This window comes from Anolis sagrei, chromosome 3 (assembly GCF_037176765.1).
Source record: "Anolis sagrei isolate rAnoSag1 chromosome 3, rAnoSag1.mat, whole genome shotgun sequence".
NCBI classification, from domain to species: Eukaryota; Metazoa; Chordata; class Lepidosauria; order Squamata; family Dactyloidae; genus Anolis; species Anolis sagrei.
Window position 1 is genome coordinate 108,279,048 of NC_090023.1, and position 18,710 is coordinate 108,297,757.

General features: G+C 39.2%; 1 protein-coding gene across 1 annotated transcript in view; it reads right to left on the minus strand.

Moving 5' to 3' along the window:
• Positions 1-3,127: 3,127 nt before the first annotated feature.
• Positions 3,128-18,710, minus strand: part of TMEM255B (transmembrane protein 255B) — a 42,383-nt gene continuing 26,800 nt past the window's right edge. The window contains exons 5-9 of the mRNA XM_060766879.2: positions 11,227-11,307; positions 9,961-10,046; positions 7,833-7,992; positions 5,732-5,875; positions 3,128-4,240 (exon numbers count right to left, since the gene is read on the minus strand). Coding sequence (XP_060622862.1) covers positions 4,073-4,240; positions 5,732-5,875; positions 7,833-7,992; positions 9,961-10,046; positions 11,227-11,307 — 639 coding nt within the window. The 3' untranslated portion in view covers positions 3,128-4,072. The remainder of the gene's footprint in view (positions 4,241-5,731; positions 5,876-7,832; positions 7,993-9,960; positions 10,047-11,226; positions 11,308-18,710) is intronic.

Consider the following 18,710-nt stretch of genomic DNA (forward strand, 5'->3'; position numbering starts at 1 on the left):
CTGTTCAGAAGTTTTCACTTTCTTTCCCTGGGATAATTGGATTTGGGGGGGGGGGGGGGGAATGGCTTGTTGTGCAAAGAAGGATTGGTGAGAAAGCTTCAGTTGAGATACCTTTCCTTATGATAACTCTTTCAAGAGTGAATTTCCCTTTCGAGGGATAAGTCTCTCACACTTCCTGTGGTCTCACTCCAGTTCTTAACTAGGAGTTGTATGCGGCATTGAATTTTACCAAACTGTAAGCCGCTCTGAGTCCCCTTCAGGGTGAGAAGAGGATAGAAATATAGTAAATAAGTAAATAAATTGGATCTTTGTAAATTTATTCTTCGAGCCTGACACATAATCCCAGCAATTCAGACACAAATACAAGCAGTCCCCGAGTTACAAACATCTGATTATAGAAAAAGTACTTGTTCTGACATATACAAATGCAACTTAATAACAAACCTAAATAACCTATATTGTTTGTAACTTGGGAACAGCCTGTATGTGCCTCTTGCTTTCTGCTTCTCATTTTTCGTACACCTTATATAAAGGTTTGTTGCTGTTGCTGTTTGCCTTCAAATAATTTCTCACGAGGTTTTATTGGCATGGTTTGTTCAGAAGGAGATTGTTCCTGCCTTCCTATCAGGATGGGAGACAATGACTTCTCCAAGCTCACCCGGTGGAAGACCACTCTAAGTGGGAATTTAGAGTGGTCTCCCAGAGTCCTAGTCCAACACTCTAACCACCATGCCATACTCACTCTCTACATAAAGCTAACTAATATAGTTTTTCCTGCTTTAGTTAAACTGGATGGATCTTTAGTGTGATCCAGCACAGTTGTTTTCTGTTCCGCTGTATGTTTTCCTGTCACCTTTGCATATACCAGAGGTGGGAATTGTATGGGCAATTGCCATCATTTCTCATGTTCAGCTCTTTTGGCTAGGGCTGTTGAGCTTGCAGTCCAGCAACGCTGAGCAACACATGATTCCCAACAATTCTTATTTCCTGATTATTTTCTAATCTTCACTGTTTCCTTCTGTTTCTAGGACTCTTTGTCTTCAGCTTCTGCATTACCAACTTAGGCGATCCCTTGTAGCTCGAAGGTGATTGTCTTCCAGATGTGGTGTCTTGGCGGTGTGTCCATAGGTGGCTATGGAGCCTTATTCTTGATCCACATGTTCTCCCACAGTGAGGACATCAGTTTCCAGATGGAAGGCGGTCCTGGTCAGGATTAGCTTAACGTGCCTTCCTCTTGGCACATTTCTCCCTCCATTCATGCCTCTTTGAATTCTGCAGCACTGCTGGTCACTTCTGACCTCTGTTTAGAGTGCTCAAGAGCCAGGGCTTCCCAGTTCTTGGTGTCTATGCCACAGTTTTTGAGATTGGCTTTAAGCCCACCAACACTTTAAACTACAGCAATGGTTCTCAACTTGGGTCTCCAGATGTTTTTGGCCTACAACTCCCAGAAATCCTAACAGCTGATAAACTGGCTGAGATTTCTGGGAGTTGTAGGCCAAAAACATCTGGGGACCCAGGTTGAGAACCACTGAACTAGAGACAGTCAGTCAGTAGCTTGAGGGCTCAAACCAGTTTCCTTTGGAGTAGATGCTGAAACCAAAGTCACTGTGCTTTTCCATTATGAACCTCATTCAAAGGACTCTATCCTATACACCACCTCTCTCTGATTCGTATTAGAAATATTAACAGAGCCCCCTTACAATGTACCATCATTAATCACTGTAAGACTGGTTGAATTAGTAGCATATGGAAAAGATAGCTTTATTTTCAGTAGCATTGAGTACAATACAGCACAAGCCATTCAGACAAGAGACTAAATCAGACTCTCTCTTTAAATACTCCAATCCTTCAATACTTATCCTGTGGGAATGGGGGTTTTTTAATAGTAAACCAGGATTTTCCTGTCTCTCTTTTCTGCAACTTGCATGGACCAAAAATATGATTACATATATTGCACACAGTATATTTTATTGTAAAATAATTGTCACACTCTTTTGGAAGATATCTTCACTCAAAAGAAGATATTAAATGAATACTAAGAAGAAAAGCTTCTTCGCCTCACTAAGCTGGTTATTTGTAAGTACATCACAATGTAAGTTCATAACAGGAAGGAAAATACCCAACTGCCTGTTATATCTAAGAAAGTGAAATTAAAGGGACACTTACATTGACCACTTAGGTCAGTATGAAACCAGTAGAGAAGGAAGCGATTTCTGTATGTTGATGAGTCCATATAAAGTCCTGGAATCAGTTTGAGGCCGGGATGGTGGTTATATGCAACACAGAAGCTAGCCTCGAACCAGTTCCAGGATCAACAGTATTCACAGCTCCATGGCTATGGAGAACTCAGGTGTTTGTTTTTTTAAAACTTCCCCACCCCAATTTAGATGTGAGGATCGCTGGAATGCCTGTCACTTAATCGGTTTCACCATGCAATGTTGTTTACACTCAAGTGCACTGATATGCTTTATGGGTTGTATTTTAGAGCATCCCAACCTTGCTTATCCCAATTCAAAGCTCTTAATGTACATTGATGTGCCCATTCGTGAAATGTTTCATCTAAACACCACACTATCAAGCTGCCTTCAAACTGGATTAATTGGTCAGTGTAGATTGTCCCTAAACATCCCAGTACCCTGATTCCACAGATGGAGTAGCTTATTTTACTGACCAAATGAACTGAATATGAAGTTTAGATATACATCATATTTACTAGCCTTTCTTGTGGGAACTGGACATTCCTGCCCTTCATATCATACAGGTGCTAATGTACATTAGTGTTTGCCACAAACCAGTGGCCACAGTCAATGGATGCACGTGGATATAATATTTAACTGGGTTTATTACCAGGAGGGGATGGACAAAATTCTGGTCAAGGGCCTCATATGTTAACCTACAAGTGTAATAGTGTGAAAACTAAAAAAAAAATCAACAAAAGGAAATTTTATTGTACAACAGGGTGCACAAGGAACAAAAGCTTTGTTCCAACATTAACATTTTCCCTCCTGCAACTGTAAGTGAAAAAAATGAAATTGGCAATATAGCAAGGGATGTGTAGTCCATGATCGTATCTGGAACACAGGGGTGAAGATGGACCTGAAACCTTCTTTTTTTTTTTTTTTTTTTTTTTTTTTTTTGCAAAATGTAATCTGCAGCCTCAGGGTCATACATGTCTACTGTACTCCCCACTCCACCCCACGGATGAGCATTATGCCTGATCTCAGGCAAAATGAAGTCACTCTTAAGTATGATCTGCAGTAATGGGGAACCGCATACTTGGGAACTGAAGTTGGACATCCTGTGATCTGATCTGGTTCTGTAAGTTTCCCCAGATGGCAGCATGACAGCATTATTGAATGGTTTCCCTGCTTTTCCATCCCTTCACTTCCTCACCACTGCCCCATTTTGAAAGACTGAAATGCTTGGTTTTGGCAGTAAAAGCTTTCAATCAACCAATATATCAATCAAAATGTATTCCCCGCCCCATCTCCCCATGGGGAGCTTTCAACTGAAATGTACCTGGTATTTTAGGTGAGACTATTTTGCCTTTGGCTTTACTCACTACTAGAATGCAGATCTTCCCCTCACCCCCACCCCCCAAAAAAACAACTCCCAACCTTATCTGGAATTCAGTCCAATCCTTAGGTTGAAAGACATTCTTGCTTGAACCAAGACATCTTCAAAATTTCATTCAATGAAATGTCAAGAAGAAAAGTGAAGAGTAGTTGCAATATTGATATACCACTATTTTTGATACATCTGAATGTAGCCATTGCCTTCCTAGTGTCGTGCATTCCCTGAATCGAAAGCCTGCTGGATTTTTTTCCTTTTGGTTTGCATGTGTTCAGATTGTGGTCTGGGAGCATAATTGCTGAAATGATAACTGACACTATGCAATATTTGATGGACTCCACTAGCAGTTACGTTTTCCTGTTAACCATTATTTTGAATTAAAGTAGAGAGATACTATGCCAAAAAATTAGATTTTTGAAAGTCAGCTCACCTGGATAGCACAGATTTTTTAACAGGGGTCATTTTCTTTTAAACTTATTATCTCTTGACAATCTCATAGCTAGGGGATGTATGGTGGAGGCTTTTCACCTGACAGGAAATAGGCAGGTGTGTACAATGGAGGGGCATTGGGAGGAAGGCCATAAGAAGAGCTTGTTTGCGATGGAGGCTGGGTGTCATCAGATAAGGATATATCAGTAGATGAGGATGTTGGAAAATTGCTGGTAGGCTGTAGCGAGACAAAGAAAAGGGGTTTCACATATTAGTCACAAACAGAACTCAAAAGTAACATTAAACACACAGGCATATGTAATAAACGGAATTTAAATATCACACCAACCTGTACTTGCTTGAATACATACATATATGAGCTTTCAATTTCTCCCTCTTCCAGGATTGATTCCAATTGTACAATCTTGATTCTGGGTCTTGTACTAAGCACATTGTACTCCCCATATATGTGTTATATTGTAATAAAAATAAACAGCTTAGTTCAGGATTTCACAAACAGAGTTCTCTAGAACTCTAGGGTTCTGCAGGAGATACTGACTCGAGGGGGGGGGGGATATTGTTTAAGCTATACATCAGTGGTTCCCAATCTTTTTTTGACCAGGAACCACTCTTCAACATTAGTACCAAAAGGGTTACAAATCCGTTTTTGCTCAACTTTAGATTCTGTTTGGTTATCTGGGGTGCTGATTCAGAAAATTGCATTGGATAGACCACATCAGCTCTAGTTTCTGATACAGAATATATGCCATCGAGTAGTTGCCATATGCTCACCCACAGAAAACCATATTTAATAAGCCTTGGCACTGTAATAGGGTTTTGCAAGATCAGTCATTTTTGTTGCAACTGTGTACTAATGGTGAGGCCGTGGACCTTATTTTAGTTCTTGCAGACCACTGGTAGTCCATGAACTGCAGGTTGGGAACCATTGCTGTACATTTTAGTTGGTAATCAGCACTGTAGTTATGCATCTGCAACCTTAAGTTGTGGTCTTGAAACGTATCTGTTTTCAGTAAAACTATGAACCTACATAATACTAAACCAGACCACCTTAGGAAACAGCTGCTGGATTAGGTGAAGGAGGTCCATTCTGACTGGAGATTGTAGTGTAAGGTTTCCACCACCCAGCTATTAGTATGTGAGGTTGTGACAAATAGTACGAGGACCCCTTTCACAGGTCTTTCACAACCTTACTTACTGGAAGGAAGGTTTTGGAAATGTAATTCATCTTGCGCCCCAGTCTCCAGCTGAAGAGAGCTCCTTTGCTGGATCCAGCAGTTGTATCTTAAGCGGGTTCTGGAGGAGACCAGGGCATGAGACATTATTTAGTTAATATCTTTAACTAAATAATCAATCCAGGATAATTTTTATCCTGGATTGATTATTTTCATGAGACCTGAAAATTATTTCAAGGTTTCCTCCAGATTAAAAAGTTTAAATGAATGAATTGAATGAGATAGTCTAAATGAATTGTTGCATTTGCAGGCACAAATAAGCTTTTCATGTTCAATTTAAAATGTATGTCATATGGACCAGAAAACTATTTTGAAAAGAGACACCATCAATATTAACCTTTGGCTCCAGATCTGAAAAGCCACATGTTTACATATACAAAGTCCCCTTATTAAAAACAGAATCCTGGAAAGCTGTATAGAAGACTAGCTGGCAAGTTAGTACAAAGAAACACAGCCGAAGTCCTTCTGTGCTCTACCTGAAGGGGTAAGTGATAGGAGGAATAATGAGGAACAGCTGCTGCAGAAGGACAAAATCCAGCGTATGTCAAAATCTGCTGAGCAGGATTGTAAAGAATCTGTGGCAGTGGAGCAGAGTTGAAGGTAACATGGGGAACAGGTACCTGTGGAGCACAAGAGGTGAATTCGTTTTACATATTTTCACATCCTAACATCGATATTAACGTTCCTATCAGTAATAGGACCAATAATCTACAACGCTATCGCAAAATGAATCCAGTGGCAAATAGTGGAACAATCATTTTTATTGTCTACTTTCATCTTTGTTTTTGTATCTTCTAGATGCATGATATATACTTTGAATATCAAATCGAGATACAAGCTTTCCTCTTTCCTCTGAACATACTATCTCACATGTTTATAAATGATTCTTGGGAAACATGGGTTAGAATCTTCCCAGTGACTTCAGCTGGTGCAATCATAGATTGTGCCAGCGTAAGTAGAAAGGAGACATCTAATACCTCTAGCTTTTCCCAGGCTGTGTAGTGGAAGCCAGATTGTGCCAGGAATAGCTCTATTCCTCATTGACCCAATTAGTAGATCAATAGGAACTGTCCATGGGATAGCACTGGGAGACCTCTGTTGTGACATATCCTCCTTTCCGGGCACTCCTGTTTCTTTCCATCTCAAACCTCTGGCCTCTACTGTCTACCAGTGGAAAATAGCATGTTGGAGATGCAAAAAAGCAAAGTTTCAGATTGAATTATCAGGCTACATCTTAAGGACCACCTATATGTACATGCAGTTTCAGTGGGCTAGTGAATGAATAGGCAGGTCACATTGGGAAGTAAGCAAGAGAACCAGTCAACGATAAGTGATGGTCACAGTTTGCATAAAATCGTATTTTACAAATTAAAGATACAGCTGTTTTTTCAGGCTGAGCTGTACCTCCTTCCCTATGCATCTAAACTAGGCATGGCAAAACTTCCAGGTGTTTTGGACTTCAACTCCCACCATTCCTAACAGCCTACCAGCTGTTAGGAATTGTGGGAGTTATGGGAGTTGAAGTCCAAAACAACTGGAAGGTCAAAGTTTGCCAATGCCTGATCTAAACCCTAGTCTTCAAACCAAGAATTCTTAAGCTATCTGATGTCAGGGACCAGCAATTGATTTTTTTTCCAGGGTTACCAGGGATTGGTACTGTGGTCCCCAGAATAAGGGAATACCAAAGGGCTTGAACCCCCTATCCTCAGAATTAATTACTCCTTCTCCCTGAAATTATAAAGCAAGTTCTGACCATCAAGTGGTTGGTAGCAAGAAATACTAAGACAATGATTATTGTTGAGTTCTCTCAGGAATAATATAGACTACATGCAATCTATTCTATGTAGACATCTTTGCAAGTAAGCTGCATAAGGAGGAACTTATACATGCAGTCCTCAATTTACAAACAAGATAGGTTCTGTAGGTATGTTATTAAAGTAAATTTGTATGTGGGTCAGAACGGATACATTTTTAAGTGTAACTCCAGCCAAATAGGGAAGAGTTGACACCCCTGTAATGTTTGCTTTCCTGTTTGGTGTCCCTGTTTGGTAGATTTCACCTCACTACCTGTCCCTGTGATAGCTGGGTTTTGAAAAAAATTGGCTTGTTGTGGAAACAAGGATTTGTGATAAAGCTTCAGTGGAGACATCTTTTCCCCATGATAATTCTTCCAGGAGTGAATGTTCCTTCTCTCACTTTCTGTTATCTCAGCCCTATTCTTAACTATGAGTTGGGTGTAAGTTGGATGTTTGTAACTTGGGGACTGCCTGTATTGTGCTTGTTAAGAGTCCTCATATTTAAGTTTTTTTCTGTGGCGATGGATGGAAAGGTAATGTGCAGGGAAGAACCTATAAATAGGCAGAACTAATGATAACTTCCCAACTCAAAGACAGTCCTGGTGTCACTCACAGCATCTCAGATTAGAACCTAATGGATTGCAGACTGATACAGGCCCATGGGTTACTGATTTGGCTATCCCTGGTCTTGAGGGCCCAATATGAATTGGAAAGAAAACACTGTCATGCTACATTGAAAAATCCCTTCAGAATGAAATGCCACAAGGACTGCAAGACTTACCACATCTTTAAATGCCCCAAGTATGGCTGCTGTGACTATGCCAAGAAACAATCCAATGATGTTCAAGACAGTAGAAGACCAGAGCAGACGATACAAGTGAACCACATCCTGACAGCTATTCACACCAAGGAACTCATAGTAGCTGGTTGCATGCTCTGAGCTGGTGAGACGGAGGGATTGGCATCAGCAGCAAATTCATATGGTATTCTACCCAATGCAATGACCAAAGCCCTCCCTCCTCCTGAAGCCAAATGGCTGCTCAGTGCCTTGCAGTGAGCGGACAGGATCAGAAAAGCATCTAGCTATTTCATGTAGCCAGATACGAAATTATTACAACAGTGCTAAGACCTCAAGAGGACTCCAGCAGACCTCAGTGCTGAAGTAATTATTTGTATCTATAATGACATTGATAAATGTGTCTGTGATCTTCCAACCGGTCTACAAAAGGCACAGAAAGGCCATGTGAGGCTGTATACTAAATCCAGAGAGAGGTATATACCTCAATATAGTATCTGTATGCAGAACTACTATGGTATACTGAACCATACAGGATCAGAGTCAATATATGCAACATGGAGTTTAGGTGTAATGGTTGGTGGAGTTTCAATTCCTATGTTCAAGCATTGTGGAGTCTGCTATTTACTGCTGATCAGAGAGAATGAGCTAGAATTTCAAAATCAGAATATAAAATTCTCTTTGATATTCAATATATACATAACCAATGTCTCCTTACCTGTTATCCCACACAACAACACCTTAACAACCATTAGCCACATCTGGCAATTTGGATACAAGAAGTAGGAAGCTTGCAGCACCACTCCAGTGAGAAAGACTCTTTTTGGTGGGAGGGAGCTAGAAATGACTCTTTGTTTCCTGATCCACAGTTGAACAGATGCCCTTCACCTGTTGCAGCTGCTGGCTGTTAAGGTGGGCTATAATATATACGTGTGTATTGTCAAAGGCTTTCATAGCCAGAATCACTGAGTTGCTGTGAATTTTCTGGGCTGTAGCATGCTTCTAGAACATGGCTATACAGCCCAGAAAACTCACAGCAACTCACTTATATTTATAAGAATCAATACAGAAATATTGTGAATCCATAACTCTAGGATATAAACCCATAAGTGTAACATAGAAAGTCAGCCAATCTTTTTTTTACAAAACTTTTAACAGCTTGAGCAGTAGCCCAAATAAGCAATGACAAGAGTGTGCACAAAATCTGGGTTGAATGTGAAGCCAAGAGTTTACTGGAAAGTTAAAGTGATCAATTTTTCTTTGACAACAAAATTCACAATGCTACTTTTCATCTGGCTTTCCCACCCCATGCCTCCTTTTTTGATCTGTTACAGAACATGACATTTCTGGTACTAGAGCTGGCATGCACATCTGTGGGGGAAGATGTTTTTGAATGAAAGCATGCAGAGCAAGCAAAAAAGAATAATGAAATCAATGCTTGTGGCTGCCATTAAAAACATGTGAATTGCAATAGAAAGTGCCAAACGGGTGTATTAGACTGGCTCACTACCACCAGATATGTATTGGAGAGCCAGCTAATACTCTTGGGAAGTGTTGTTCTTGATCCCAGTTCATGAAGAACATTATAAATACTTGCTTGGTATATGAATATGCATTGTGAGTAGGAAGACTCCTCCTCTTCCCACTTTATAACTGCTGAGGGAAGACTTTCCCTGGTAATAGCCTCTTTGCAAGACTTTGGGTTTGTCACATTCCTAGGATTGCATTAGACTGTTTTCCTTTAGTGGGAGAAGAAGCTAATCTTAGAAGCTGACTATTTCAGAAAAAAAGATCCGTACTCCCCACTCTTTTCCAATTCTGGTTTATAGCCATTCTTACTGTAAAAGTGTGTGTGTATTTGCTTTCACTGTTAATGCATTTTATGATGCATTTTTTAAAAACTCACATTTTGTTTCACAGTTTTCAGGGGGAAATGTTGTTTTTCTAGTGCGTCTATCTGGATCAGTGATAAGAGTCAACATATCATGGCCTTCACCCCTGAAAAAACAGGACTATGGAAAAATAATGTGAATTGCACCTGATTTATTTTGCTGGTGTAAACAAACCCTTAAGCCAGAAGGAACTTCCCAACCAACAGATCATAGATACTTACTTTTCACAGTTGTACAAATCACAACAGTAGCATGTGTTACTCCTCACTTTCAGCAGACACTTGCTGTTTAAGGTGTAACACGTCACCTGAAGGAAAAGGAAATACAAAAAGAGCTTTACTCTGGCTAGTAGACATTTTGAACACTAGTTCACATGCAAACTCTATGATTGTATCTATTTTGCTCTGGATTAACAGTAGCTACTGTATTTTCTGGCCTTTAAGATTAAATGAAGGGGGGGGGGGTGATGACATTTCTACATTTTGTGTGGGGGGGGGGGGGCTCCTGGCCGCATTCTGGGTAAAATAATATGTTTCCATTTTTTCCCCCACAAAATAAATTTGGCACTAAAATACATTTTAGGGATGTACAGGGTGAGACTCAGGTCGCTTCTAAACCACCATATAAAATCCAGATTATCAGATTTGTACTAGATTATCTGACTGTGTGGACATATATAATCCAGCCCAAAGCAGATAATGTGGATTATCTGCTTTGATAGTCTGGGTTATATGGCAATGTAGAACAGACTTCAGAAGACACTTTAAAAATAGCTTCCTGTTGTTCAAAAGGGCTTCTCTTTGGCCTAAAATATCCCAGGAGGGTCCACAAAATATGGCAAAGTAGAAAACTGGGAGCCCATAGGTGCAGAACAATTTACACAAATAAAATCTGTATTGGACAATAGCCAGGGATTGGGAAAGGTAGGGACAGTGACTATAAAGCAGTAATGGACAAAAAACAGGATACAGGTTAGCAATCAGGAAAAGCATACAATAAAAAGAACAAAAATATTTCTTCAGTATGAGATTTCAATCAGAACTCCCTTTGCACATGATGACTCCTGATCTTGGCTCCAGAACAACAACAAGAGTCTGAATACAAAATACAGACATTCTTGGACTATGTCAATTCATTACAATGGAGAGTTTTGGTTGGGACAGGGATGGGGCAGGGGAGAGCAAAGTAAACCAGAATTAACATAGCCTGCGTACATATGACAATATGCTACTCAATAAAAACATGCTCATTAAAAAATAGTTTCACCTAAATCCAAGGACCATTACGCAACAAGAATGAAACGAGAATAGTTTTGTCTCCAAAGCAAATATGCCTGCTACAAATAAAATATCTAGGCTGTGTGTGTGCTCTAGGTTTGGAACATGAATCTCCCAGGGACACAGTAGGGAAGCATGTCTGCTACTGGTCACCTTGTAAAGAGCCTTTCCATTCATCATCTGCAGACTGAGTAAATAACATGAGTTTACCTCTGTCTGGTAGGCATCATATAGGAATCCTACTCCACTTGAGTAATACTGGCATCTCTTATTATATAAAGGTCTAGGCTCCTGCAAGATGAAGAAGAAGAAAAACAAATTACCGCAATTTCAGTTTTACTAATGCTGCAATAAGACCATTGACCTAATTTCATATTTCCCCCTCCACACATACACACTCACTAAGTCCACTGCCAATTTTTCAGTTATAAAGTCCATTTAGCTAATTAGACAGCCATGAAATACTCTGCCATATGTTTCCTTTCTAGCATACATTTCTTGGCTTGGAAGTAAGTTAGCGCTGGTTATGTGTTGCAAGAAGGATTATGTGCATTGGAAAAATAAAGAACTATGGCTGGATCTGGAAAACCTTCCCTGAACAATAAGCACTGCACTCATGGAAAGTGTGTCTGCCAATTGAGCGAGTAACATGTGCAGAGCCTATCTGATGCAATTAAAAATAACTTAGCAATTATCCAGCACTTATATGGTATATTTTTACCATTTGATGCTGCAGCCAAATGGACCAAATCTATGAGCTATGGAATGTTTCCTAACTAGACTGTCCACAAAGTACTTTCTGGAAAGCTTTATTTTGAAAACACAATGAATAATGTGCTCCAATGTGTATGCATCAGAAGAGTTCTTACATTGTGTCATCAATGTGTTTTTAAATGCATTGCTTCACTTACAAACATACACAACTGTTGGTCCCTAATAGAGAGATGTCCACATTTTCAGGGCTAAGACTCTTCTTTACCGTTCGTTGTTGGGTGCTTCGAGTCATTGGCAACCCTAAGGAAAACCTATCACCAGGTCTTCTTACATTTCCAAATATTCACTGTTATGTAGACAAATCAACATTTGTATTATTGAATTGTACAGTATAATAGAAATTGATCTGCTGTACATATGTAGTGTCATGGATCTCCTGGGACTATAACCTAGGGAAACCGAGTCATGGTATTCAGTCAATCCTGTGATCACATTGTTTTGTGGCTTTCAGCAAGAATCAACATAGAAAATGCTATTGACAGATAACATACAATAATCACAGCAGCAGGTTTCTTTCATATTAATTTATTATTTACTTTACTTTACTTATATACCGCTGTTCTCAGCCCGAAGGCGACTCACAGCGATTCACAACCAATAAGAGCAGCAAAAATTCAATGCAACAGTATAAAAACAGTTAACAACTTAACACATTACATAAATTAGACAATTACTACAGTAACCAATCACTATCGTCTCATCATCAAAACCATAATCCAGATTCGTCATCCATTGTTCCATTCCTATGTTCATTACCAATCATTGCACTAGTTATTCGAATGCCTGCACAAACAGCCAGGTCTTCACTTTTTTGCGGAATACCATTAGAGATGGTGCTAGTCTAATGTTCGTGGGAAGGGCGTTCCACAGCCGAGGAGCCACCACCGAGAAGGCCCTATCTCTCGTCCCCACCAGCCGTGCTCTGGTCTCTTAGGCCCCTTCTAAACTACCATATAAAATCCAGGTGATCTGCTTTGAAGTGGATTATATGGCAGTGTTGACTCATATAATCCAATCCAATGATGTTCAAGCTGCATTATATGCAATGCAGTTTTTCAGATGGGTCTGAAAAAGAACTTGCATGTTTACAAAAGATGGTCCTAGTTTTGGAACTGTTCAAACAGGCTCACCCACATTCATCCTATATTAAAGGTACAAATAAATGAATAGGGGCTGGTTGCAGATATTGTTGTTCCTAGTGGGAGGTGTGATTTGGGAACTTATCTTCAGCTTGGAAGCAACTTCAATTCGGACCAATCACACAACACTTCAGAACACAGATAAAAGGCCGACTTCTTATTTCAAAGGGCCCTTCCAGACAGGCCCTATATCCCAGGATCTGATCCCAGGTTTTCTGCATTAAACTGGATTATGTGAGTTCCCACTGCCAGATAATCTGGGATAAACAGAAAACCTAGGATCAAGTCCTGGGATATAGGGCCTGTCTGGAAGGGCCCTTAAGACTTGAATGTCTTCTTCATTGAATATAATGGGGGAAAAACAATTCACGGCTATAAGAATTTTGGCAGAACTAGATGAAATTTGCAAAGCAGTTCTTTTTGAGGAGATAAAGTCTGCCAAATATTAGATTCTATGGCTTTTTTATTTAACCTGAGAAAAAAATGTGGTAAGGAAAAAAAAATCTGCATACATTCCAGTTAAGGTTCAGAACCAGATTTGGTTGTCCTGGATGCTGTGCTTTTGGAAGGGAAATACAGCATTGTGCTTCTGTTATTTTCCACAAGGGTTCTCAGTACCAAATCCTTGCATGCTCTAAATGATTAAGCAGAAATAATATATCTTCAGGCTGCATTATTGTTGTCTGTTGTTGGTGAACCTTTACCAGCGGCAGAGTAAATTGAAGTGTGTGGCTCAAGTAACGTTGCAGAGGTAAACTAGGGCGCCTTCTACAGTGCCATATAATCCAGATTATCAATGCAGATAATCCACATTATCTGGTTTGAACTGGATTATATGAGTCTACACTGCCATATAATCTAGATAATCTGGATTTTATATGGCAGTGTAGAAAGGGCCTAGGATGAGATGAGGGAGTCAAGCAGTCCACTGAATTTGGTGGCTATGTTTTACTTTCATGTTTCAAGATTTTCTAATTTATTAATCGAAATGAAGACTGCCATCAAGAAATCAAAAGGAGACTAATGTGGGGATTTGTAAAAAGACACCATGATGTTATGGATTGACTGGAAAAGCATGTGTCAGCAGCTGATTGGCTGAGCATGCCAGGAGCCAAAATTCTGGTTGGCTCTAGCTTGCTGCTGAGAGAAATGGTTTTAACTGCCACTTTAACCTCAGAGAGTGACGAGAGTGCTGACTGGAAACAGCCAGGAAGGAAATGGCTGCCAATTCTCTGAGGCCTGATCATTTCTAAGGCATGAAGCACATTTTAAAGACTGTTTAAAACGACTGTTTATTCCCTCTGTTCTCTGTAAGAATTCAGAGAGACTGTTGTATATATTGTTGCTCCATTTGATCTTTTGAACTGAAGTAAGGTTACTGTTACTTGTTACACAAATCTGGCTGACACATTATTATACTGCAGGGTATATTTTGGTTCAGAAACAGTGGTAAAGCTTTTATTTATTTACATCTACCACCTCCAACAACTAGGACTTGGAAGGGCAGCTATGAAAGAAGTAGACAAGATCATGAAGTGTCAAGATAGATCACTGAAGAGTAAAGTTAGGATCATTTCTCATTTCTATGTATAGTTGTGAAATTTGGACAGGAAGAAAATCAATGTATTTGAAACACGGTGCTAGAAAATAATTCTGCTGATGCCGTGTAGTGCTTTTAAAAAGAGACAAATTAATGGGTTCGAGAGCAAATAAAGCCTGAACTCTCCCTAAAAAGCAGGATACCTAAACTGAGAATTGTTGTACTTTGGACATCTCATGAGAAGACGTGACTCATCAAAAAAGACAATAGTACTTTGCAAAATCGAAGACACTAGGAAAAGAGGAAGACAGTATTCCAGAAGGATGGATTCAATTAAGTAAGCTGGGAGTGCTAAAAGAGCAAAATTAACAAATCAGTTGTACATTTAGTATATGTAGGGTTGGCTAAAATGTATATGATGGTTTAATAACTTTTTGGAGGAAAAAGTTTGAGAAGGTTTTACACATAATGTAATTTTATTTCCTACAAATACTGCATATGATGCTATGGTACTGTAGATTACAAACCAAAAATAAAAATGTTATTAAATACGGAATGACCATTGTGACTTTTTAAACTACCCTGTATATACAGTATTTCAAAGTGTTAATTAATGCATTTCCAATGTTAGAAAGAGAAAGTCTGCCCTCTAGAGGGAGCCAGGTGTATCCTAGATGTACAATGTAAGACACTATGTATGTTTAGCCCACATCTATGATCCCCCAATCTCTGAGGATGCCTGCCATAGATGTGGGCAAAACATCAGGAGAGAATGCTACTGGAACATGGCCATACAGCCTGGAAAACTCACAGCAACCTAGTGATTCCGGCCATGAAAGCCTTCGACAATAAATTTCTAATTGTTAAAGTACATATTTAAGAAGCAATTAACGCTAACAAAACTTCTACAAAGCAAGTGGGTTGCAAGAAAGGTAAAATGCTATTTTAACTGCCATGGATCAATGCTATCAAATCATGGAAGTTGTGGTTAGGCAAGGTCTTGAGCGTTCTCTGCCAAAGAGTGCTGGTGCCTCACCAAACTACAACTCCCAGGATTCCACAACATTATGCCACAGCATTTAAAGTGGCGCCAGACTGCATTAATTCTACAGTATATATGCACCTATATGCACAAAGAATTCCTTAGATTGGTTGTGATTTAATTAGAGCATGTGTGTGTGTGTGTGCCTTGAAGTCATTGGCATGCCCCTTGATCAGCAGGGATCTCGCCCCACCATTTTAGAATCTAGGAGTTAAAATAGCCAATACTCCATAGAACTAGACACACATTTTCAAAACAAAAATATACCACAGTAATTGTGTGTGTGTGTGTATTATACATACACACACACACACACACACACACATATATATACACACACACACACACACAATAAAATATTCAACATATATATATAAACAATAAAATATTCAACCCAGACATATTTATCCATAGTTTAGGTATTCTTCCTAAAATAAAATTAAAAAATTAAAATCAAATCACACCACTTTAAACAAAAATATAAATTAAAAAAATACCTAAATTTTGAAAATGAACTAGCATTATTTTCCCATTAAGAATGATTGATTCTATTTTTTTTCTTTTTTCAAAACTATCATATGAGTCAGCCAATTATATTAATGACTCACCCAGGATGGAAATTATATTAAAATAATTAACTATGATTTTGTATCATGCAGCACTACAGAAAAAAGCAAATACAGTCAACCTTTTCCTCAGGGTGATTTGCTAATTTAATTGAGGAGAGGCAATGCATATTATATTGAAGATGATTTCTTAATACCATAGTATTTATCAAAGAAACAGTACATCTTTAGGGAAAGGTAATAAACAATATTGTTTTACGAAATGAGTTTTTCCTATAATATTTTAATACATACATTTAAATGGAAAAACAATAGTTTGTCCAAGGAAGAGCAAAGGTTCCAGTTTGTTTTGGGGGGCTGAGGGGTGGAATGAACTCTTTGAAAACAAAATCAATATTATTCTAACCCAAATATTCATTTGGCCTACTGCTTTATCATATGTTAGATGTCCTAGGAGAGGAAAAATATTTCTGGCATTTTTCTATTGTTTCAGACAGAGTTCACTAGGTAACATCATGAAATCAGGCCCCATTTACACTACCATATAATCCAGTTTGAACTGCATTATAATTGTCAGTGTAAACTCATATAATGCAGATTGAACAGTATTGAACTGGGTTATAGGAGTCTACAATGTCATATAATCCAGTTCATTGCAGTTAATCTGCCTTTGGCTTCGCTGAAGAAGAAAAAGGCAACGGGTCAATTCCATCGCCCCACATGCCATCACATGAGGGACTTCGCTCGAGTGGTGATGATCCGTTCTGGCTCCATTGGAGTAAGCACAATATGGCAGGCTTCCATGTTGGGAAGGAAGCATCGTACAATGCTTTCATTTCACTTGTGGATGAGACCTCCTCCAGAAGTCCTGCAAGGTGTCCATCCATCGCTGGACTGGTGGGGAAGTGTCCTAGGATACTTCCCAAACCCCGACTAATGAGGTGGTAAAGTCAGCTATTAAAAAGAGTACCACTGAAAACAACACACTTGTTTTTACTGATTTCTACAAAATTAATTCACATGGATTACAACTTGATAAAAAGAAAGAGAAAGAAAAGTATCTAATTTGTTTTATTGGCACATTCCTATATGTATTTGGTACTAAAACAAGTTACAATGGGATAGATAAAAATGCCAAGTGTATATATATTTTCAGAGGTTCAAAAGTTAAACTGAGAAACATCAGGCTCTCATGCTGAGACCTAGACTATTAAACTGTCTAGGATTTGCTCCTTATGTATTTTAAAGGTTCGCACACAGGATTTTGTGCCTTTAGACAATCTAGCATTGGCATGAAATATAAACCATCTTGGTTCTATGTTGTGTTGTGGTTTGAACATTGGACCATATTTCTGGAAAATAGAGTTCAAGGACCTCATCCCATGGATTCTGGGCTCCGTTTCCATACACTTCAGAAATGGAATCCCACAGATGCCATCACATAATGTACGGACATTTCTGGTAGGTCTCCATGGGACTCCGTTTCTGCAGCACTTGGAAACTGAGCCCAAAATATGTTTTAAGAAGTCGGATGCTAGCCAAATCCAAATGGGGAAAAGTGGTGGAAGACTTTGACAGGGAAAGGACTTGGGATGGCTGGCTGTCCCAGATGACGGACCTTGGCAGGAGGGAACAGAGAAAGATAGTTCCCTTGACTTTCACCCACTTTCACCTTGCTCATGGGATGAGGTCTCAATTTCCATCCAAGCATGGAAACCCATTGCATGATCTTGGCAAATCACACTGTCTAAAACTGAGAGGAACACAATGGCAAACTCCCTCTGAATTAATCTTGCAAAAAAAAAAAACACCCTCCATTATAGATTCTTCTTAGGGGCACCATACATCAGAAATTACTTGAAGGTATTCAACAACAAAAGGACCATCAATCAGCCAGACCATGATAAATAGCAGGAGTTTCACCATATGAAGCTGCCTGCTCAGTGGCTGTTGGATTGAGGTGAAGTGCCCTTCTACAACCATACTTGTCACTGAATAAGCAGAATGTTAATGAGATATAAATTAAATAAACAAAGCTTTCATCTCATTCAGAATGGCTCTCCTCAGGTTTTAGGATCAACCAACTGTCCATTTGGTTAAATTCCTGACCCTGTACCAGTTTCTTGTGCTACATCTATAAGACCAAGTATTTATTTATTTTATTTATTTACCATATTTATATACTGCCCCTCTCAACCTGGAGGCAACTCGAGGCGGTTTACAGTAACTTGAGGTGGTTTACAAACAAGTACCATACGCATAATCACTTCTTAATGACTAGCACTAGTTTATCCACTTGCTCTGTTTACCTTCTCTGGTTTCTTCTGGAAACTCATGTTACCTTTATCTGGTATTCAGCCTCAGAGTAACAGGCATCGATATTAACTTTCACTGGTAATGGTACAAGATATTGGGATCCTTGTATAGGCCTAGGAGATTTTCCATTTTACAAAATGTTAATTTCAGGTAAATGGTCTTTTAAGGGAAGAGGTGTCCCTTAAAAATGTTATTTCTTCCTGAACGGTAAAAAGTAATCCTAAGGGATTCCTCTCAAGGGATTCCTCTCAAGCAAGGAAGTGCAGTATGTTGTTGTGGAAGGATTTTCTGTTTTGTTTTGAGTTGTAAAAGTATCC